The 23,825-nt window shown below is 36.9% G+C and overlaps 2 protein-coding genes across 4 annotated transcripts in view; one reads left to right on the plus strand and one right to left on the minus strand.

The window, feature by feature from the left end:
• Positions 1-23,825, plus strand: part of LOC118745747 (GATA zinc finger domain-containing protein 10-like) — a gene marked incomplete at its 3' end in the record, with an annotated part of 95,777 nt that overhangs the window by 14,972 nt on the left and 56,980 nt on the right.
• On the minus strand, positions 14,751-15,689 carry LOC118745748. Of its 3 annotated transcripts, XM_036479388.1 has the most exons (3): positions 15,465-15,688; positions 15,110-15,387; positions 14,751-15,029 (listed from the first exon to the last, which is right to left on the minus strand). In XM_036479388.1, the coding sequence occupies exons 1-3, from the start codon at positions 15,486-15,488 to the stop codon at positions 15,017-15,019; spliced, it is 315 nt and encodes a 104-aa protein (XP_036335281.1). In that variant the 5' UTR covers positions 15,489-15,688; the 3' UTR covers positions 14,751-15,016. The 3 variants fall into 3 exon arrangements, with proteins under 3 accessions (XP_036335281.1, XP_036335280.1, XP_036335279.1); XM_036479387.1 differs by lacking the exon at positions 14,751-15,029 and having other exon boundaries at positions 15,036-15,387; positions 15,465-15,689; XM_036479386.1 differs by lacking the exon at positions 14,751-15,029 and having other exon boundaries at positions 15,036-15,405; positions 15,465-15,689.

Genomic DNA, 23,825 nt, shown 5'->3' on the forward strand with positions numbered 1-23,825 from the left:
CCTTACTTGCTCAGTAGAACGAAACTCAAGATTTCCTCTACGACATCTGCGTTGCATCGTATTCAAACGTTGCTCAGCAGATCGGTTTATCGGATCTAATCGGCGTCTAGAGCGATTTTCTGTATCTTGGGACTGCTCATTGAACCTATTTTCAGAATCTTCGCGAATAATTTGCATTCTCCTTCTATTCTCAGTGCGTCGCAATAAAAGAGATTTCCTAATTAACCTTGGCATGATTGTCTTGTATACACTTATTGTAAAACTAATATAAATTATGTATAATAATTAAAATTATAAAATATTTACGAAAATTCTCTGCCGGTGATATGTTCAGCTCGTCTGGTTTTCCGTCCGCTCCAAGTAGTTCTTCTTCTTTCCCTCTCTGGATATCCTGGATTGTAGTATATATTGAAGTTGTTGAATTTGATGCTTCTATGTTCTTCGCAATTAAACACTTGTTGGATTTTGTTTTGAAGTTTTCATAAAATCTTCTATTTTTTCACCCAATATTAAACTGATTTTGCAGTTTTGAAAAAAACGCGTTCAGTTTTACGTATTATTTCTACAAGAACTTGATGGCGTAAGTGTCAAAATATGACTAGAGATCATCTCTCAACTTCATCCATTCCTCAATAACCTTAAAGCGAATCTATATGCGTTAGCAAGTACTTATGCACAAAGTACAATGGTAGGATTTGACTACCTACACCTCGTTAACATAAAATTTTCCCACTAAAATCTCCGGTTGCTGGTTGCATAGTCATTTGGCATATATACGCCTCTATTCGGCGATTATTGCTAAGCAGGTAAAACCTTTAAACTATGCACTAAAAAATGTAGATAATGAGTGTTAAAGTATTGGTTAATAAGTAGTTGAAATGTGTATGTATGTACATATGTATATCCCTATACAAAGGAGTGTCGATTGAAAAACACATATATTCCCCGTTTGTCAAAAAAATACTATTTCTGAGCTCATGTTGAGCATCATGTGCGGAAGGTAGGATTTACGATGAGGTTTAGAAACCATTACAGGAAACTATTGCTTCAGCTTTCAATGCAAATTAAATATGTATATATGTATGTATATGATCTATGAACAATTTTGGAGCACAACCTAAAAAATTCAGTTTTTATTTTGAATTAGTACATTTTTTTGATGTGTGAAATATTTATAATATATGTATATTTATTAAAATAAAAAAGTAGATCTACTGGCAGTTCAGTTATTCAGACGGATAGAATCATGTAACTGGTATTTGGGAAGTAGGCGTCATTTTAGTCCTATTCCAAAATAATAACTATCTTACCCCATAGCATAGCAACCTACTTATGTATATGTATTTCTTACCGTTTTATATTAAGCTAAAAGGTTTTTGAAAATAGTAATTTTGAGTGAGTTGGCTTCAGTAATTACTAAAATATCGCAGTTTTTGTATATTCGTGATTGTTGTTAGATTTTTCTCAACATCAATATCATTCATTCTTAGCCTACTACCAACTATACCCTATTTCAAACACAATATGTTCAGTTATACTTAGTAGGATAAAGTTATATAGTTATAAGTGGGCGCTACCACGCCCATTTTCTAAAATTCCATAATAATATTATTTTAAGAGATTATTGTGAGTATTATTTGAGGGCGATTAATTGAGTAAATTAGGGCCCTTAAATTTTGAGTTATCGAAATTTCAAGCATTTCTGTAATTTACCGTTATATGAAAAATAGGCGTAATTTTAGTCCGATTTCAATAATTTTCAATGTTTTCCTTTCATGTGGCAAGCACAATAACCATACCGAGTTTGGTACAAATTGGTAGAACGGTTAGCGAGATACATATATGTGATCACAAGTGGGCGGTGCTACGCCCATTTTCCAAAATTTTGTCATAAACGTATTTCTTGGTAAAGAATTGTAGCAATCATCAATTTTGAATAAATTAGCTTCAATATTTACTGATTTAATGAAGATTTTGTATTTCTCGAAATTACCGTTATATGGGATGGAGGCGTGGTTATTGTCCGATTTTAGAAATTTTCGGCCAGTTGGTATGCTGTACCAGGACCAACAACTGTGCCAAGTTTGGAAGAAATTGGTGTAGCGGTTAACCATAAGTGGGCGTGGCTACGCCCATTTGCCAAAATTTTGTAATATTCTTATTTGTCGTCTAAAACTCATTGCAAATATCAATTTTGAGTGAATTATCTTCAGTAGTTACTAAAATATCGCAGTTTTCGTTTTTCTGAAAATTACCGTTATATGGGAGGTAGGCGTGGTTATTGTCCGATTTTAAAAATTTTCAGCCATTTAGTATGCTGTACTAAGGCCAACAACTGTGCCAAGTTTGGAAGAAATTGGTGCAGCGGTTACCAAGATATACACATGTAACCATAAGTGGGCGTGGCTACGCCCATTTTCCAAAAATTTATAATATTCATGTTTTCCGTCTGAAACTCATTGTAAGTATCAATTTTGAGTGAATTATCTTCAGTAGTTACTAAAATATCGCAGTTTTCGTATTTCTTAAAATTACCGTTATATGGGAGGTAGGCGTGGTTATTATCCGATTTCGCCCATTTTCAATACCATCCGTCCCACGCCCAAAAGAAGTTCACGTTCCAAGTTTCGTTAAGATATCTCAATTTTTACTCGAGTTATCGTGTGCACAGACGGACGGACGGACGGACAGACAGTCATCGCTTAATCGATTTCTTCTTTCATTCTGATCATTTATGTATACATTTGTCTATATCTATCTCGATTCGTTTTGCCTGTTACAAACAACCGTTATGTGAACAAAGTTATAATACCCTTGTGCACAAGTGCGCTCGGGTAAAAAACACTACTTGAGGGGCACCGTATTCTAACACAGAGGAATTCAACATCATCTGAACCTGTGAATACAACTTTTTCAGAGGAACAGTCGGTCTGAACAGCTATTAAAACCCCCCCTCCCCCCGCCTTTTCTATCTAAGCGATAATTTCTAAATATTTCATACTTACTACACAATATTTCACTATTAAACACATTCGGTTTTAGCCAAGTTTCAGGAAAAATCAAAATTTCATAATTTAAATCAAAAGACTTTAAGTACAGCTCGGCTAATTTCGTATTTAGACCTCTAATATTTTGGTAATAAAAATTGAAGAAAAAATTACTTTTAAGTTTTTTGATCCTGAGGAGGGAATTTGAACAGTATTTAAACTCAAACTCTCGAACTAAATCACCATTGGGCCAGAATGAACCATCCACAATGTTTTGAAAATGGTCGGCGGAAATTTCAATTTTGAAAGAAGATATGCTTCTTTCGTATGAAAAATTAAATTTTCTAATAGCTATGTGCCGGGGGTTAAGCTTTGACGTTATATAAGACTTAACATCTTCTACTGAAGTTTCACTAGAAAAGCGCGAAACAAACACAGATTTATTCGCAGGAACTACGATTAATTCTTTCGGTAACGGAGAAGATCCACTTTGAGATGTAGGTTCAGACACAGCTGTCGTTTTTGCTGCAGCCCTTGTAGTGACACCTGAGGAAGGTGCAGCTTGAGGTAACTCAACACACGGACAATTAAAACTTATTAATTCCTTATTTAACCCATTATTGCCCGACTGGTAAGTTCACTTACCAGCACTTTGTTTAAGCACACAGCTTTACATATGGCTTGTATGGCAAATTTGGTTGATGTATATCGTTAATTAGTTTATTTTAAGAAAACAATTTAAAGGAAATTTCGTTATTCGTATCGGGACACCTGTGCGGTACATTTCCGTGGACCTTCTTTTTAATGTAAACTTTCAACTAAAATATATTAACGTAAAAAATTCAATTATTATTTACGATTAACTGCTTTAGGCAATATTTTGTGCGAATTTAAAAAATACATATTCATATTTTCCAAAAGCAGCCTTAGAATATTTGAAATTTGAGGTAACGTGCGGATGGTAATTTCACTTACCAGTAGGCCGATTCTAGTAGTTATATTTGAAAAAGCACGGACTGCTATCAAGTTGTATGAACTCGCATTGGGATGCAAGTTTACCAGTTTATTTCAGTTTTCGTCAGAAGCTGTACACAGCAGTTGTAAGTTTTCGTATTAGTTTTTTATTGTGAGAATAAGAACTGTGAAGTGTAATAAAATGTCAACAAAAAAGTTCCTTCGAATGGAAGAAGTGATGGCTCTTTTAGAAGCAGATGACAGTGATGATGAAGAGGCTTCTGCTGTCAGAGCTTCATCTAAAGTCGATGTGGTATATATACCACCAGATGTGGATGAATTGAGTGATAACGAACAAATAGACGATGATTTAATCGATGAAAATATACCGCCTGCCGTAGACATTGCCGGCGAAATAGAAGTACAGTACGATTCGGGTGAATCGGAATTTGAGTACGAGCCCCCTTCAAAAAAATCGAAGAAGACATCGTATGCTCCAAGTTGGAAAAATCGACCTGAAGCTTATGACAAAAGTCCAGTAAATATTGAAGATCAAATTGTTCAGTCGCTTGTGTTAAAACTGAGTGAGTAATTTAAAATTTATCTGAAAAAGCTTGATAATTGACTATCATTTGTATTCAGGCGGAAAGTCCCCAATTGAATTGTTCAACCTTTTTTTTGATGACGCAATAGTAGAAATGATAGTGGATCAAACGAACTTGTATGCATCTCAGCAAAATGTTTTATTTTCCGTCTAGCCCCATGAAATTCGCCGCTTTGTCGGCTTTTTATTTTTTAGTGGATACCACAAAATCCCAGAGTGGAAAAAATATTGGTCCACAGATCCATCCTTTGCGTCCAAATCATTGCGAACATTTTCTCGCGCCATCGTGCTGAACAGATTAAGCGATTTATTCATTTAGCGGATAATAGTAAACTCAACGAAGATGACAAGTTTGCCAAAATTAGGCCATTGGCTGAGCAATGTAACCAGCGTTTTTTGCAGTTTGGAGTTTTTGATCATAACTTATCAATAGATGAAGAAATGATTCCTTATTTTGGAAAACATTCCTGCAAAATGTTTATCAAGGGAAAGCCAATAAGATTTGGATTCAAAGCGTGGTGTTTGGCTTCTACGAATGGGTATTTATACCAAGTAAAATTGTATGGCGGGGCATCAACCGGCTATGATAAACAAATAGGTTTAGGTGCTGATACTGTTTTAAGCTTATTGAAAGTCATTGATTCACCATCCTGCCACCGTATTTTCTTCGACAACTTCTTTACTTCTTACCACCTCATGTGTTTGCTGAATGAGAAGCGTTTCTTTGCAACAGGTAATACATTAATTTTCCTACTAAATACCGAATTATAAAATTGTACAGGAACTGTTAGAAAAAATCATGTTGCGGGTGCTAACTTACTGCCCTGTTTGATGAAACAAATGAAGTTTTAGCGATTCGCTGGAAAGACAATGCACTTGTAACTGTTTTCACAAACCATGGAACAATCGAACCATTTGCAAGTGCAAGACGCTACGATCGCAAAGAAAAAGCATACCGCTACCAAGTTCATTCAGAAAGGATTGAATCAATTCAAAAACAATTCTTGCTTTTTGCATTGCGTAATTTTAACTGGGATTCAGATTACAATCTCCCCCCTTACACAAGTCGTCTAAAGCTCATAAATTTGCTTACACTCGCAAGCCGTAGAGAAATGCTAGGTATAATATTTATCGTAAAATTAATGACAGGCTTGATTAATAGCACGGCCCTCCTGGCTGAGGTAAATTTTAATGTTCCTTCTCGAGTGTCAAGACACTTTCGACCTCTATTTTTAAAGCCATGCAAAACTAATTTTGAACTAAACGAATCATTCCGTGGTTTATGTCAGGATTTTAACTGTCATTCCAGCACGTTTGACGTATCGGACTCGATTTTTACTATAAAGAAAACTATTATTTCCACTCTCAATAATTGAAATACTATCTTTAGCATATCCAATCAGCTGATGAATTTGATTCTGTAGCTGAATAGTTTTAGATCTTGACACTTAACAAACTCCTGTTTACACTACTCGGCACCAAAAAACTAAAAGAAAAGGTTCCGTACGTCATGCGGAATGCGCCCCTCGTGCCGGTTGGGCGGGAATGGAGGGTAAAAAGCCATTGGGATTATTTAATAACAAAATTCCAAACACAATTGCACAATACAATAAGCATATGGGTGGCTTGGACTTGCACGATAACGCTTTGGCAAATTACCGCATTGCATTGCGATCAAAGAAATGGTGGTGGCCCTTGTTTACGAATTTACTTGGTAACATGATGGTTAATGCTTGGAAGATTCACGTGTTAGTTACAACTCAAGAAAAAGAAAAGCCACTGTCTCAACTACAATTTCGTGCAAGTGTTGTAAATGAGTTATTGGTCTCCGTAAGAAAAGAGACGCAACTTCAATTTTCTGCATCCACTTCAAACCGGTCTACATCGTCAAATCTGAAAAATTTGAATAAAACAGTTCATTGCATAGAAAGAATGCCAGGAAATCCGAGGCGATGTGTTCATTGCCATACTCATACTCCATTTCAATGTGTTGTCTGCAATGTTCGATTGCACCAGAAATGTTTTTCTTTGTATAAAAAACATGTTTTATAAATATTTTGTATCCACATAGTACAAAAATACAATTTTTAATTCAAACCTATACTAAAGTATTTACAATTATCAATAAACATATCGGCCCAGTGGTAAGTGGAATTACCATGCCATAACTCGGGAACGGTAGGTACCATTTGTATGAAACTTGAAACCTACCTTAACTAGACCTAACAAGAGCATCGTGTAAGATTTGAGCAAAATCGGTTGACAGGATCGGGTATCAGGCAATAATGGGTTAAGCCGGGAGTAGGCAAAGAATCAATTGGCGGAGTGTCAATGTCTAAAGCAATGGGCTTAGGAACAATGCTGTCTCCTACATGCTTCCGCTTTTTGAAGCTTGTTTAAGCTTGGGTGATGGAGAGGATGAAGACTCAATGCACTTAAAGTCTTTAAATGCATCTTCATATCGCTTAAAATTTTCTTTAGAAGCTTTAACTCCTTACCCAACTCCTGGAAGCTACTTCTGGCGCTCCTAAACATTTTACAAAGCTCAACTTCGGTTGATCTGCACTTGGGGCAAGCCCAACGAACACCTTTGTTATCGGTTATGATATCGGCCACCCTACCATTGAGACCAGCACATTTTACTTGAGCTAAGTCATCACACAACCAACACGCAACGCTACGCTCTAAGTCGTTTTTAATGTTACATTTTTTCAAAACAGCAGGATGAATACATTGCAGCGCGAAGTAGTAACAATTTGTATGTACAAGAAAAACTCACAGTGTACACAGTAGTACGATAGTAGCAAAGATGAGCGTTTGAGAGACACAGAAGTCTAGGTATTGTAAGTTCAATGGTTAGAAACCGTGCTGAACTTAACAGTTTTAAAGCCACTGAGCCAATAAGCTTAAAAGCATAAAAGCAAGCCAAAATCAGCTGTTTGCAGGAAAATTGTTTAATCGATGATAAGCAAAATGTATGGTAAATCGCGGAAGATGGGAAAATGCACTCTCACGCAAAACAACAATAATGCACCAAAAGAGGCAAATATGCACAAGGAATGACAAGAATATTAATTTTTAATCCACGCACTTTATGTCTAAAACACAACAATTTATTGGAGCTTGGCTTCAAATAGCTTTTTCCAGTATAAATTACACAAATCAGAACTGCTTAGCACATAGATAAACAAAGTAACTTCAGAAATTCTTTCAAACGAAAGTTTAAGCGACCACACAGTACGAACGTTGCCACGTTATGAATATGTTTAAATTCTACAGGATTTCCTCATTAGTTTTGTACCCATACTTCTTCTCTAAAGATATTTCTCTGAATTGTTTAAATCATTTTTGAATTACTGACGTCAGAGTGAAAAACCAAAAACGCAATTTTACTATATTTGGCCCACGGTTTCGAGAATATATTGATATTTGTGTTTCAAATTTACTATCGAGCGGTGTTATATCTACAATAAGCTAGACATTTATAAAAAAATATTAATTATTAAATAAAAAAAGAAATATAGCCAATACTGGTCAAAAAAGGAGTTTCTATTATTGCCATCAGTGCAAATTACAAATCCCGAAAATCCCGGCATTACTTGCCAAGAGTCCCGGGATTTTCGAGACCCTAAAAAGTCCGGGATCCCGGGATTAACATTCCTAATGTAGATACATGGGTACATGGGTACAAAATATGCTGCGATCAGCTCATGATTCAATAATACAAGGTTAGATAACCATTGACAGCCGCGGTTTGACACTCCCTTAAAAAAGGTTGCATTTACGAAGGATGGGGAAAGGGGAGGAATTAAATCCATTGTTGCGAAAATGGTAGTAGAAAAGTACCCAAAGTAGGCAAATAGCAGTGAAATTCCTTTTGTAAATTCTAATGTATTTGCAGGAAATCTGGCATCTTAAGCGAAATATTTAACGAAATGTTAATATATCTACGTGAATTACGCAATTTTTGTGTTATTTAGCCGTATAAAAACTGAAAAAAGACTCAAAATTAGAACAAACCTACTATGAGATTTATGTAAACATCCAATTTAAAAACAGTTTATGTTTTCATCAGTTAAATGTGCTTCATATGCATATACAAATAAACATATTGCACAAAAGCTTATACTTCTATTTCACAGCAAAGCAATACTTTTTCCAAGTAAATTTGCAAAGAAGCAACACTTTGCCACTGCTAAGGGAGCGGTGCGAGAGAGACAACTGGCTGTTTATCGAACCTTGTATTATTGAATCATGCGATCAGCTTATACATATTTCCCCTCACCTGCGCAATCTGTTTTTGGTATCGTTTTGTCTCTGCCAGCAGCTAACTGTTTTTATACATGCACGTGTTTGCAAATTGATGACGAAGTAATTTTGTATGGAAAAGCATTTATGCCCATATATTTCAATAAAATAAACATACTTAGAAGATATCAACCAATACTTCCCATATACCAAATGAAGGAAAACAAAAACAAAATCATTCGAGGGGTTTTCGAGCATTTTGGAAATAAAAAAATTATCTACTTTTTTCAAAAATTTTTTGCAAATGCTCAATATTTGTGGAACTTATATAAAATTTGTACACGATAACATTTCCACTGCTCCAAAGAACCTATATCCTGAAAATGAAAGTTATATCTGCAAATCATAAGTTGCTAGAGCACTTTAAAGACGCAAAATTTACCCCACAATAAGCCAAAATTGACCGTTGTTTCTACGACAGACCCCGAATCGGTTACTTACATAAATGAACTGTCGGTAGGTTTGGAATTTTGTCTTTGATGCGGCACCGCTTTCTTTGAAATCGCTTCTCTAGTTCTCGTGCAATAAACGTTTTCTTGGAGCTCTAAGAATTACAACTACAACATTTGAGCATAGCCTCCATATAGAAACGTAAGATGTATTCTACGTCAAAAGAAGTAAAATTGCTGGCAGTAAGGTTCTGGTGCAGATTTGCCCTTACTTATCTTGTTGTTGGTGGAGCTTATCTTCCACTGCGTAGGGATTTGAACAGGTGGCAGCTCGAGCTTCTTTCTCAACGCTACCCATTGTAATACCGTGAACATATTCCAGGTAGACCGTTATCGTATGGATTTCGACGCTTGCTAGTACTGCTGGCAGGGCTTGTGCTCTAATGGCTTCGCTGCTGTAGAACACTTGGTCCCACATTCTTATCGTTTCGATGTTTAGTTGGACGACACAGGTACCATTTACCTCATCTGGGGCTTTGAAACTTTTGACTCCGCCTTAGAACTTCTAAACGAATACTGTGTAATTATTTATTGGGCCTCATGCATTAAAGGCTTAAGCTCTCACTTAGTTTTTTCAATGATGAGTTGAGCTCAAATGCAATAATTTGTACCGAAAATCGAGTCGGAGCTAAAGCTCACTTTTTATGCATGATGCTCTGTAAGTGTGTTCTTCCTTCTAATAATTGGCATCTGGCTTCTCCACCCTTTAGCCGATTAAGTCATTTCTATTTTAATAGCTCGCCTAAGCTGTTTATTTTTTAATAACTTGTTTTTCTCTCTCACTCTTTCTCTATATATTCAACAATTTTTATGAGCTTGAGGCCGTTTAAAGTGAAAACTTGTTGTGGAAAAGCAACAATAATTGGAAAAAATGGTACATGTGATAGCTATTTCGGAAATCACCACATTTCCTCATCAGACTTCTTTCAGTAGGATTCGAACCGACGTTCACCACTGACTCAGCCAGTTGCCTACGCACTCTATATTTCTTTCTGGAAATTTGGCTTTTCGTGAAAATAAGCTCTACCTGTAAGTGCAATAGAAAATTATAAAATTCTGTAATAAAATATACTAGAATTTCGTGTGTCGAATTTTATAGTAACAGAATTTTGATACTAACTGGTTATTTTTGCTTGATCGTTGAAAAAATTGTGTATCAACCCTATTCCCACATCATTGACAAAATTCATGGTATAACAATTGTTTTAATAACTTCGCCCAAAATATACAATATAAATATTGTTTCGTCATTGTCGCGTCAATAGGTTATAATAATAACAGCAACATTTGTCACCATTAGCAGGCCTATTCTGCGTTGGTAACAAAAATCTTGTTACCGGTTAGTAAAGTTACTGTCAATTTTTAAACCCTTTTCGTATTCTCCACACTCTTGTAACCGGTAAATTTTGTTACCATCTCATGAGCAGGTAACAAAATATTGCCCCGTGAAATATGCAACACCAGAATTTAAACAAAACTCCATAGCTGAATTGCTGAATAAATTAAAATGTTACCAAGGTAAATAAAATTGCGGTTGCAAGAAGTGGTGACAATCATTGGTAACAAAATTAGCTTGTTACAAAATGTGCGGATACAAGCAGAATAGGCCTGTTAAGCGCTTAAAATCAATTTTCGGCATAATTTTAGGGGTAGTGGGCGCTTCCACTCAGCAGGGCCTGGGCTCAAGCTCTGGTCAAAGCAACATCGCAAAAAAAATATAGAAAAAGTTGTTTCTTAATAGCGGTTGCCCCTTGGCAGACAATGCCCGGCATTCGCCATCGCCAACGCGTAAAGGGGATTTTACTTCTCAATTGCCTACTCGGTCCAAAGTAGCACTTGTTGGCAAGAGTGATTCTCCGTTGGAGTTCAAGGCTGACATTATTATTGGTGTTAATGCTGCTTCCCAAATAAACGAAGTCGTCTACTTTTTCAAACTTGTGACTATCAAACAGTGACGTGGGTGCCAAGACGCGTATGCTCTGACTGTTTGTGTGATGACAGGAGATACTTCGTTTTGTCCTCGTTCACCACCAGACCCATTCGCTTTGCTTCTCTATCCAATCCCGAGAAGGCAGAACAGACGTAGCTCCCGTTTTTACTGATAATGTCGACGTCGTCGGCATACGCCAGCAATTGTACGCTCTTTTAAAGTTTTGTGCCTGAGCAGTTCAGTTCTGCGGCTTTTATTATCTTTTCCGAACATCAGATTAAAGAAATCACACGAGAGGAAGTCACCTTGTCTGAAACCTCGTTTGGTATCAAATGGCTCGGAGAGGTCCTTCCCTATTCTGACGGAGCTGGTGGTAATGCTCAACGTCATTTTATACAGCCGTATTAGTTTCGCGGGGATACCAAATTCAGACATCGCGGCATAAAGACAACTTCTCTTCGTGCTATCGAAAGAGGCTTTGAAATCGACAAATAGATGGTGTGTGTCAATCTTATTCTCGCGGGATCTTTTCCAAGATTCGGCGTATTGTGAATCCTCATCTATGGTTGATTTGCCAGGCCTAACGCCACACTGATCAGTTCGTTGATGGTGGGCTGCAGTCTTTCGCACAATACACTCGATAAAACCTTATAACTTATGCTTAGTAGGCTGATTCCGCGGTAGTTGGCGCGAATGGCGGGATCGCCTTTCTTGTGGGTTGGGCAGAGCACACTTAAATTCCAGTCGTCGGGCATGCGTTTAGCTAACCATATTCTGCATGAGAGTTGATGCATGCACCTTATCAACTCCTCGCCACCGTACTTGAATAGCTAAGCTGGCAGGCTGTGAGCTCCAGCAGCTTTGTTGTTTTTCAAGGGCGCTATCGCTTTTCGCATCTAGTCATAGTCAGGTGGTGGAACATCGACTCCATCGTCACCGACTGGGGGCTAAGGTCGTCTTCTCCACTAATTTCAGCGTTTCAGTAGGGTGGAAAAGTTTTCCCTCCATAATTTAAGTACATTCTGGAAATCGGTCATAAGGTCGCCGTTGTTGTTCTTACAGGAGTTCGCCCTGGTCTTGAAACCTTCCGTAAGTCGCCTAATTGTCTGGTAAAATTTTCGGGCGTTTTTCCTGTCGGCTAGCATTTCAAGCTCTTCGCACTCACGTATTTCGGCGTCTCTCTTCTGATTGCGGTAAATACGTCTTGCTTCCTTCTTCAGTTCCCTATAGCCATGTGGGACGGCTTGCGTTGTGCCCGATCGCAGCGTGACCCTATAGGCGGCGTCTTTTCTCTCTGCGGCTTCTTGACATTCCCCATCGTACCAGTTGTTCTTTCGGGCTCGCTGAAATCCAACTACTTCTTCGGCGGCGGTACTTAATGATCGGGAAATGTGGTTCCACTGGTCGCTTATGCCGGATTGTTGAAGAATGCTCTCAGAGAGCAGGTGTGTGAGTCGAGTGGCAAATAAATTGGCCGTCTATTGTGATTGCAGCTTTTCGACGTTAAGCTTTCCTTGCATTGTAGGGCGCACATTTTTTGGTGCACATATACGGGTGCGTATCTTGGCTACAATAGGATAGTGTTCCGAGTCGATGTCTGGCCCTTGAAGTGTACGTACGTCTAAAACACTGGAAGCATGCCTTCCGTCTATCACAACGTGGTCGGTTTGGTTTCTCTTTTTTGGATCTGGAGACAGCCATGTAGCTTAGTGAATGTTCTTATGCTGGAACCTAGTACTACATATTACCATGCCAATCTATTATTATATTATTATAGTAAAGACAATAGGCAGCCGAAGAGTTTTATCATTGATGTGGAAATAGGGTATTAGGTAACAGAGATTTTTAAGGTCTACTTCCAAAGGCCTGTTAGAATGAGGGTTTTACCGTATTACCCGGTCGCTGTCATGCGAGGGCCTTCGGCCCACGAACGGGCTCAGGATCATAACTCTCCATAAACATAATTCTTATTTATCTTATCGCAATATATATAATATGTACATATGTACATAAAATATTAGTTTTGATTTTACTGAATTGAATTTAATAAATCAATACAAATACAAAATATAGAGCACGAAAAGTGGACCCACAATAACCATCAGCTAATAAATATTTTCCATGGCCCGTATCTTCTGCAATTTAATATTATACCAGCGTCATTTGTTATTCAATAGGCGAAAAAGGAGTACGGTGGGCCACCATACTTCCATTCATTTTTAGTTCACTTCACACTGTTCGTCTTTGAATTACTCCCTGCACTGCTCTTTGTTGGGCTCTTCCTCGTGTTCGTATTTATCTTCGTGTTCGCCTTCAAGTCCGTCCTCTTCTTCCGGTTCTTATTCATATTCGTCTCAATGTTCGTCTTGCCTCAGCATTCGTCTTCGTATTCCTTTCGGGTTCGTCGTCATTTGTCATCGTATTCATCTTCGTCCTCGGGTATGCCTTCGCTTTCGTGTGGGTGCTTCATCCATGTTCGGTGTGCGTCTTGAGGGACCTACAGTTTTATGTCGCCTTCGAACGGCAAGTAGTTTTTATAAGAAGCCTTTTCATGACAGAAATACACTTGAAGCTTTGCCCTTGCCTGCCAAGGGGCGACCGCTCTTAGAAAAAATCTGTTCTAATTCAGATGTTGCTCGAACCAGGTTTCGAATGCAGCCCTAGCGGCTGTTGTTTTCTTATTAAAAATAATATAATTAAACTTTTGTAAGATATATATATATGTGACCTGGTCTACGGAAAGGGGGCTTAGGTGTCAAAAAATCAATTTTCACTTTTTGGTTGATTCGGATGGAAGATGAGATGCTTTTTCACGTGGTGAAAAGCAGAAAATCCTAACTTGCTTAGAAGTGTACTAAAAATGTAGAGAAAGAAGAGTAAAAATACGACAAAATATAATTTATTGGTAATGAACAAAATACATTGAATTATAAGCTATAAAGATATGATTATACACTAGAAAAACGTATTATGGGCCAAAAATAATAATGCTGAGTAGTTTATGTATTTTTCTTTGTTGTCGTTTTCCTTGAGATCTTTTTACGTGTTGATCCTGAGGAAGATGGACCTGGTTCCTCGTCTGGTTTGAGAACATCTTCACTAGTTTTTGCCTTCCGTTTCTTCGATGGCAAATCTTTCGGCAATGGAGCCACAATATCTACTTTAGATATATCCGAAACTAAGCTGCGAAGATTGTGATAGATGTACCACTGACGTTCCAAAGATAAACCGGCTGGTTGTATAACTTTCGGCATTTCAGGATCGATAGGTTTTAACAGAAGCTTAAAGTACTGCACTTCCTCACTGTCTGCGAATTTCTTTGTTTTTACACAATCTGTAGAGATTATGAAATGATGGAATTGCGTTATTCCAACAAGTGACTTGTACAGTGGTTTAAAATAGCTGTCCCATTCATACCAGACGACTATTTCAGCCGATACAGCTTTATTATAACCCCGAGGTGATGATGCCTCGACACACTGCAGTAAATCTTCATACGTGTCGATGTTACTGACGGCATACTTACTTTTGAAAATACCGAAGTAACGATCAGGCGCGAACTTAGTGTGCCCGGTAAGTAGAAAATTGAATAAAATAGTTTTGTTAAGACCCCGAGCCAAACACCATTGCAGATATGATAGTAGAGTGTTATTCTTATTCTGCCCAACACAATTGTCACAGAAAAGAACGAGTGTTTCAATGTCTTTATAGTAGGTTTGCAGGTGATAATGCAGGATGCTCACAACACAGTTAGGTCCTTTACCAACGTCATCTTTTTCGTCTATCATGTAATTGTACTGTAAAAAAAAAAAAATATAAGTAAGATCCTGTAAAGGCGAGCAATTTGAGTTCCTATGATTCAGTTTGAAATTCTAACCTGAACTTTTTGTTTTTCGTCTGTAATTCCGAAGACTCCGCACTTCTTGGTTGCTTTGAAGTATGCTGTACCAGGTTGTTGTGGACTGACAGGGTAGTGAACGGTTTGGGCAAAATCAAATGACAGAACGACTGCTGTAGGGTCAGTATTTCTACACCAACTTTGATAATATTCTCGTTGATTTCGGGCTCGGTGGAGGTGATCAAGAAATTGATTAAGCTTCTGCGCGCGTTCAATGTCAGTAACACCTTTGGCTTGCGCAATCGATATTGTGTTTCCTATTAAAAGAAAAAATACTGAATTTAATCTCAACGTTTGATACAACTATAAAATGAGAAAATAATGAGCTACTTACCACGGCAGACATCGCAGAGATCATCCGCTGGTTTCATAACTGTAACATGGGGTATGTATTTGGACCATATCCGTCGAAAACTGCAATTACTCATCTTCAATTCGTCATCACTGAGTGAAGAAATGTATTTTCGATAAATTGAGGACTTCGTCTCGCTGGATGGCAGTTTCATTATCCGAAAATCCTTAAATTTTGGGAGTCGTCCGTGCAGTGGAAGAGCCATTAAATCGGCTATAGACTCGATGAATTTAACAGCTTTTTCGATGTCAGCCGGTTTAAATGACTTTGGATGTGTACTCGGTACTAAATTTTCGTAAAGCTCATGTACAAAAAGGAAAAACGAACGACAAACAGGTACTCTGTAGAAGGTAAATTGAATTCTATGCCTCATAACTTCTGTATCCTGTCTCTGTCCATATTTCTTCCGCCCAGCAAGCTTTGCGTATACACTTTCTAGCTTTTCGTTACTCATAATTCCAGCTTCGATGTGACTTAGTATCACTAAATCATGTTCATTTTTCGACATCTCTAAACAATTGTTCCGCGTACTCTCGATCATTTCCGGTGGTATCAGTGTATGGCATTCATTATTACAACAATCTTTTGACAGAAATTTTGTTACCAGCTCCTCCTCCTTTACATCAACAACATACGGGTCCATCTTAACAAAAGTTTGTTCGGTATCATCTTCTGCCTGAGATACACATACTTCGTCTTCATCATCATCGCTCTCTTCATAGTTTTCATCATCCTTTTCATGGAAATATTGTCCGTATACGGCACTGAACTCCTCATCAACACTCATGTTTAATTTCATGCGAAATGCGAAGACGATAATCAACAGAAACAGTAAACGTCACTTCTTCAGTGTTACTTTTTTAAATGTTCCACACTAGCAACTTACACGATGAACTATAATAATATTCCGACCAACAACAACACTTACTGGACCAACAACAACACTTACTGGACCAACAACAACGCTTACTGGATGTCCGGCGCGGAGAACAATTAACAAGATAATGAGAAACTGACGAAACGAGTTGCTTACTTTTAACAGCTTTTTCACAGAAAACTAGTTTTCGCACGTAAGCTCCCTTTTCGTAGACCAGGTCACATATACATACATATATACGTTCATATGAATGAATGTATTAATGTATGCACATTAGAGTGGTCCAAAATAATAAAGTCGGAATTTTAATGCCGCCACCCCCTAGGATTGTTCTGAACCGAAAATAAATATACCCCTATTTTTATACCTTTCATGAGCATGAAATGGTATTATAACTTTGGTCCGATGTTTGTAAGTACCAGAATAAAAAGAGATAGACCCATTAAAATGTATACTTATATGATCAGAACGTCGAGCTGAGTCGATTTAGCCATGTCCGTCTGTCCGTCTGTCTGTCTGTCCGTCTGTTTGTATGCAATCTAGTCTCTCAGTTTTCGAGATATGCGGATAAAATTTTGTAGGTGGGTGTATTTTTATAATGTATTAATCATTTGTCGGAACCGGAAGCATCGGACCACTATAACATATAGCTCCCATACAACTGATTGTTCAGATATGAGATTTTTCGTTATAACTTCTCCATTTATGCAGCTAGGAACATTAAATTTCGCGCTGTTTTCACCCATTATCAACAGAATACCTACAGTGAAAATTACAAAGATCGGGTCACTATAACCTATAGCTCCCATACAACTGATTATACAGATATATAATTTTTCGTTATTACTCCTCCATTTATATAGCTAGGAACATGAAATTCCGCACTGTTTTCAATACTTATCAACAGAAAACTTACAGTGAAAATTAAAAGGATGGGGTAACTATAACCTATAGCTCCCATACAACTGATTGTTCAGATATGAGATTTTTCGTTATAACTCCTCCATTTATGTAGCTAGGACCATGAAATTTCGCGCTGTTTTCACTCATTATCAACAGAAGGCTTACAGTGAAAATAACAAAGATCGGGTCACTATAACCTGCAGCCCCCATACAACTGATTGTTCAGATATGAGGTCTTTTATTATAACTCCTCCATTTATGCAGCTAGGAACATGAAATTTCGCGCTGTTTTCACTCATTATCAACAGAATATTTACAGTGAAAATAACAAGGATCGGGTGACTATAACATACCACTGATTGTTCAGATACCAGTTTTTGCGATATATCTCCTTTATGTGGGAAACTAAACCCAATAAATTGTGTTACCGGTTTACATACCGATCGCATAGCCGTGAAAATCACTTAGATTGGTGCTCATATAAGGTATATCTTCCATACATCTGATTGTTTAGATGCGATTTTTTATATAAATATGTAACTCCTCTATCGATGTATGCAGATGTATTCAAAAGCAATAATCTGTCAATGTAAAATTTGTAGATATTCATGAAAGGTATGAAGCCTTCGGCATAGCCGAAAACAGCGCTGCTCTTACTTGTTTTATTTTGAAATCAAAAAATATTTAGGGAGTGCTCACAGCGCTCAAAGTTTTCCATGTATTTTGTATGGGGAAAAAACAACGTTTCGTTGTTTGAAAGCGATATATTAAGACATTGCCGAAAAAATTCAAATCAATTCGTGCATCAAATTTATGCATGTCAACAAAAGGAACACATGCAACATATTCAGCATTATTATTTACATTGTATATAAGAGAAGAGATTTTCCGAATTTTACAAGCTCCTGCTATAGTAAAATTTATTAAACAATTATCTAATTAAAAATCTATATACCAACGGTGGGCAAACGTCGTGGCTCTTTGAGCCAAATGCTTAGCAAAGTGCGGCTCTTTTTACTTTCTCCTTGCTTAGAACATTTTTGCTCTTTTAACTTTTTAAACTACATATTTCATACATATTACACATATACATACATATTTTACATACATACATACATATTATACATATAAATACATATTTTAGCCCTCAGCAGTTTGCCAACAAGATAAAAGCTGATCAAGAAGAGCTGAATTTGATGGTTTGGAAGTTGAAATAGTAAAATGCTACTAATTAAACTTGTAAGAAATAAGTAATTATTCGTTTAGTCAGTGAACTGTGTCAGGATAAGAATTCAGGATTTGTTTTCTTACGTTTTCAATTTTATACTTTTTACAGGTCTATTCTGCGCTGCTAACATAAATTTTATAACCGGTATTTAAAGTGTCTGTCAATTTTTAAACCTTTTTCGCATTCTGTGTTCTCTTGTAACCAGTGAATTTGGTTACCATCTCATAAGCTGGTAGCAAAATATTGCCCCGTGAAATATGCAATACAGGAATTTCCACAAATCTTCATAGCTGAGTTGCTAATATTTTCATTGCATTAACAACATAGAATCGCGGTGACAAGAAGTGCTAACATTTTTTGGTAATACAATTTTTCGGTCACAAAATCTTCGGTAACGTACAGAATAGACCTGTTAATGTAAACAAAATCAGCTGTTCGTCTAACTTGCAAGTTTCTGCAAATTTTCTGCTCGCGTACTATTTTGGATATTTTTCTCTTGTGAGAGAACAGAGGATATTTCGCCGGAATTTCGCTGTTGGACATTTTTTACTGGAGATTTTAAACGAACGTACCTATTGACTATCCAACATTTAACAGCATTGTTACGAACGGCTTTAACTGACCTAAAACCAGATTTTGAAAATCTCGCCAAAGGGATCTTTTGAATTTTCTTTTATATCTATCTTACGTACAATAGAGTATTAATAAAATTATTCAGCCTTATCATGAGTTTCATTTTCCCCGAACTGGTTCACCTTTCACTTTTGGTTTCCATGGTTTTACTATGGGCGGATGACAAATTTTCGGGTGAATTTTTTTTCAGGCGAAACTCAGGATAAGGCAGAATGTTTTTCATTTCTAATAATAATTTTATTTAAAAATTAAATTTTTGTTTTTCTTGTTCTTTTTTTGGTGGCTCTTTGTAGCATTTAGAACTTAGATGTGGCTCTTTTCGGCCTCGGCCTTGCCCACCCCTGCTATATACATTTTCATACAAGGCAGGATTAAACAGTATTAAAACAAGTAAGAAAGTCTAAGTTCGGGCGGAGCCGAACTTGCCCGGCGCAAGTATTAAATATATGTTTTTTCACCCTTCCGAAACCTTCCGCTAGATGGTAAGCCGAGGTGTATCAATTTTGAGTAAATTAGCGTCCTTCAATTTCGAAATATTGAAGTTTCAAGCATTTCTTAAATTTACCGTTATATGAGAATCGGCCGTTATTTTAGTCCGATTTCAATAATTTTCAACGTTTTGCTTACACGTGGCAAGTACAATAACCATACCAAGTTTGGTACAAATTGGTAGAACGGTTACCGATATACTTATATGTGATCATAAGTGGGCGGTGGCACGCCCATTTTCCAAAATTTTACCATAAACGTATTTCTTGGTAAAGAATTGTTGCAAGCATCAATTTTGAATAAATTAGCTTCAATATTTAATGATTTATCGAAGATTTTGTATTTGGAAGAAATTGGTGCAGCGGTTACCAAGATATACACATGTAACCATAAGTGGGCGTGGCTACGCCCATCTTCCAAAAATTTATAATATTCTTATTTTTCGTCTAAAACTTATTATAAATATCAATTTTGAGTGAATAATCTCCAGTAGTTACTAAAATATCGCAGTTTTCGTATTTCTGAAAATTACCGTTATATGGGAAGTAGGCGTGGTTGTTGAGCCATTTGGTATGCTATGCGAAGGCCAACTGTGCCAAGTTTGGAAGAAATTGGTGCAGCGGTTACCAAGATATACACATGTAACTATAAGTGGGCGTGGCTACGCCCATTTTCCAAAAATTTATAATATTCTTATTTTTCGTCTAAAAATTATTGTAAATATCAATTTTGAGTGAATTATTTTCAGTAGTTACTAAAATATCGCAGTTTTCGTATTTCTGGAAATTACCGTTATATGGGAAGTGGGCGTGGTTAAAGTCCGATTTCGCCCATTTTCAATACCAACCTACCTTGGATTAAGGGAAACCTACATACCAAATTTCGTTGAGATATCTCAATTTTTGCTCGAGTTATCGTGTACACGGACAGACGGACAGACAGACATGGCTTAATCGATTTCTTTTTTCATCCTGATCATTTATGTATACATTTGTCTATATCTATCTCGATTCGTTTTGGCTGTTACAAACAACCGTTATGTGAACAAAATTAATGTACCCTTGTGCACAAGTGCGCTCGGGTATAAATATGGTGCAGAAACACAACAGCAAACAACAGCTGAGCTAAGAAGCAATGACATGGTATAACAATATGTTTGAGATCGAATGACATGGCATAGCAATGCATGAAATTTTTGAAAATTACATTTTAATAGATACGCTGGGAAGAAGTTAAGAAAATGTTTAAATTTATATTTTGTTACCTAATTCACCGATTTGACCAAAACATCGAGCTGAGCCGACTTAGGCTTATGGCAACCGAACTTCAGTTGGGTGGCCACTGGCTGAAATGGTTTTACAGATGGCAACTGCAAGCTGGCAACTGAGTTGCTATATTGGCAACTGCATTTTTGTGGTCGCTGCGGTAATAATCGAAAATTGTATGCCTACATATAAGGTAAACTTCAAAGTCTAGGGGGAAGGGCTCGAGCCCGCCCTGCCCCTACGTAGCGACGCCCATGGCTACTAAAGTCGAAGATATCACATATAAATTTTAGTCCCGATTGCATAGGGTAATCTGAAGTTTGACCCGTGTGCGACACGCCTAAACCAACTCCAAGTAGGGCCAAAGTTTATATCCGATATCTTCGACTAAAGTAGTATCGATTTTTGGTATCATGTGAAAAAAAATAAATTTTTATTTTTTGAATCTCCTTAGAGGAATCCGAACTCTGCACCTTGTGCGACACGCCTTAACCGTCCCAAATCGGGACCAAATTTTATATGTGATATCTTCGACTATAGTAGCATCGACGTAGGGGTTGAGGCTTAGGAAATCTGATGTAAAAATATATGTATATTACAGGTAGTTTTCCAGTTCACCACATATCGGGCCGTATACATAAAAACTAAGCAATTGAGTTTTTTTTTAATATCATACCTTTCACTTAAATTTATTTGGACAAATTGAGTAAAAGGTCTGGAATTTTAAGAAAAGCATTTGCTTAAGTTTTATGCATACGGCCCATTGTATTTACATTGTAATTGTAAAGCATTGGCACGGAGTGCTTGTAAATCAGCTCAATCTCTAAATAATATCCAAAACAAACCTTCCATCAGAAGAACTTATATTGTCTTAAAAAAATAACACCCCTATTCTGCAACTCTTTCGTATTCGGATTTTGCTACGAATCGTAGAAATAGTATGCTGCAATCCGAACCGTATTTTGGAATTTTCGAAAATCGTAACAATGGCATGCCTAAAAACGAACGAGTAAGCTTTTTTGCGTAATTTTGTACGAAAACAATTCTGTGTCGGAGGCGAAATAAAAGATATAAATCGATGTGTGTTTGCAAGAATTATTGGTGGTGTTCATTTCAACAGATAAATTTGCCTTTCGCATATACATACGTATATTTTTATCCACTTCTTTATATAAACGAGCAACAAAGAATATTTGTTGCCCCTTATCGAGAAATTGGGTCCGGTTTAGTTAATGTACAATGATTTTCGGTTGTTGTGTCCAAACGCATAACCCGAATCCAAAAACTTTAACATACACGTGTAATCAAGGATTCACATTTTATTTCAAATTTCCTACCACTAGCTTATTAATAAACTCGGTTTGCACTATGCACTTTTTTGCAAATTTCGACGTGGGTTCTGCGCAAAAATACACTGTGGAACAAATTCAGGTTAGCAAAAGTTAGGTCGATTCTGAGAGTGAAGGGTGAAAATAGAGGCTAAATTAGAAGACCCGTATCGTGGCGTTTGAATATGTTAGTTCGAGTTTTTTTAATCGACCTTCGAACTTTGCAGTCAAATGCCGATTTTCAGCATATTGTTTATATGGTTTTTTGGCTATAACTCGTCAACTAATTGATATTTTTTCAATCTGTTAAAGCCAAATTATTGCTAGAGACCTGTGCAACAATTAAAAATAAAAAAAAAAAATGGATTTAGAAAATTTTTTTAGTGCTTATGAAGCAAAATGTTGGAAATTTTTTTTTCATGCTTTTTGAACATATTTTCCAAACTAAGTCTTTTTTGCTTTCTGTTTGATCTATAATATGCTTCTCAGTTTCTTCAATAAACTTCATTTGAAAAGAAAACAATCATAATACAAAACTTGCGTTTTCCAGCTTAATATTAATTTACTTCTCATTTCTTATGTACCAATTTTTCAGTGTTGGTTTTGAAGAAACATTGAAAAATAAATTATAAAAATATGGAACAAAATATAATTTTGAAATGTTAGTTATGAAAAGTTGTAAGTAAAAAAATTAAATAAATTAAATTAATGATTTGGCCAGTTGCCGTTTAGCAGGCGGCTGTGGATCAACATCACTGCTCTCTCTAATATCTTGGTCATCGTCATCATCATCAGAAAGGTCGATAATTTCGTCGATTAAAAAAAAATTCGAACTAACATAAACAAACGCCGCGATACGGGACTTCTAATTTAGCCTCTATTTTCACCCCTCACTCTGAGAATCGACCTAACTTTTGCTAACCTGAATTTGTTCCACAGTGATACTGTTGGCGGCGTAGCCGGAGTGATATGCACAAGAAATGTTGTATACCTTTGACATGCGGAAACACAGAAAGGATAATTCTACTTAGTAAGGGTTATAATCCCTAAGCGCGGCCGAAGGCAGAAGCAAGCGCAACAGGTGGTGGACCTAACAAAGTGCATGTTTTCAATGGCTTGGAAGAAGCTGTTATTGCATTAACTGGATTGAGAACCAGAGATTCAGGCATAGGAGGAGTTCTGGCTTGTGGATCAACAATTCAACCAGAAGCTGACATAGATGCGCCAATGGTTACTATGCCCGACAGCTCCGCATACCTTTGTGAATCCATTGCCATAGCGCCCGCTTACTCTGCTGCCATAATTGCAAATACATCAGAATCCATAATTTTCCTCGAAATATGTAAAATTAACCAATTTTACAATAAACAAGCACATGATGAGTATTTTTTTAATTCCTTTCCACTTTGTTTTCCTTCATTCAACTATCTTCGAAAAACAACTGATAGCTGGCAATGCTGCACATGTTTCCGAAAGGGTTGCAGCATGTGGATTTTTCGTTTTTCGTAGCGTAGCTACGAATTACGAATTACCAAGATTCGGGTTCTAGAATAAGGGGGTAAGTAAGTTATTTATAAGATTCTTGCGAACATTAAGCTTTCAACTGTTTCGACATTAAGC

Source organism: Rhagoletis pomonella, unplaced genomic scaffold (assembly GCF_013731165.1).
Source record: "Rhagoletis pomonella isolate Grant_MI unplaced genomic scaffold, Rhpom_1.0 Rhpom_scaffold_00009, whole genome shotgun sequence".
Taxonomy (NCBI): Eukaryota; Metazoa; Arthropoda; class Insecta; order Diptera; family Tephritidae; genus Rhagoletis; species Rhagoletis pomonella.

What these genes read in the sequence shown, in the direction of transcription:
- LOC118745748 (XM_036479386.1), bottom strand. Translation starts at nt 15,687, where the DNA reads ATGGCTCTTCCACTGCACGGACGACTCCCAAAATTTAAGGATTTTCGG. An exon ending in TCTCTGCGATGTCTGCCGTG is followed by an intron (nt 15,406 to 15,464) that starts GTAAGTAGCTCA and finishes GATTAAATTCAG; the next exon opens with TATTTTTTCTTTTAATAGGA.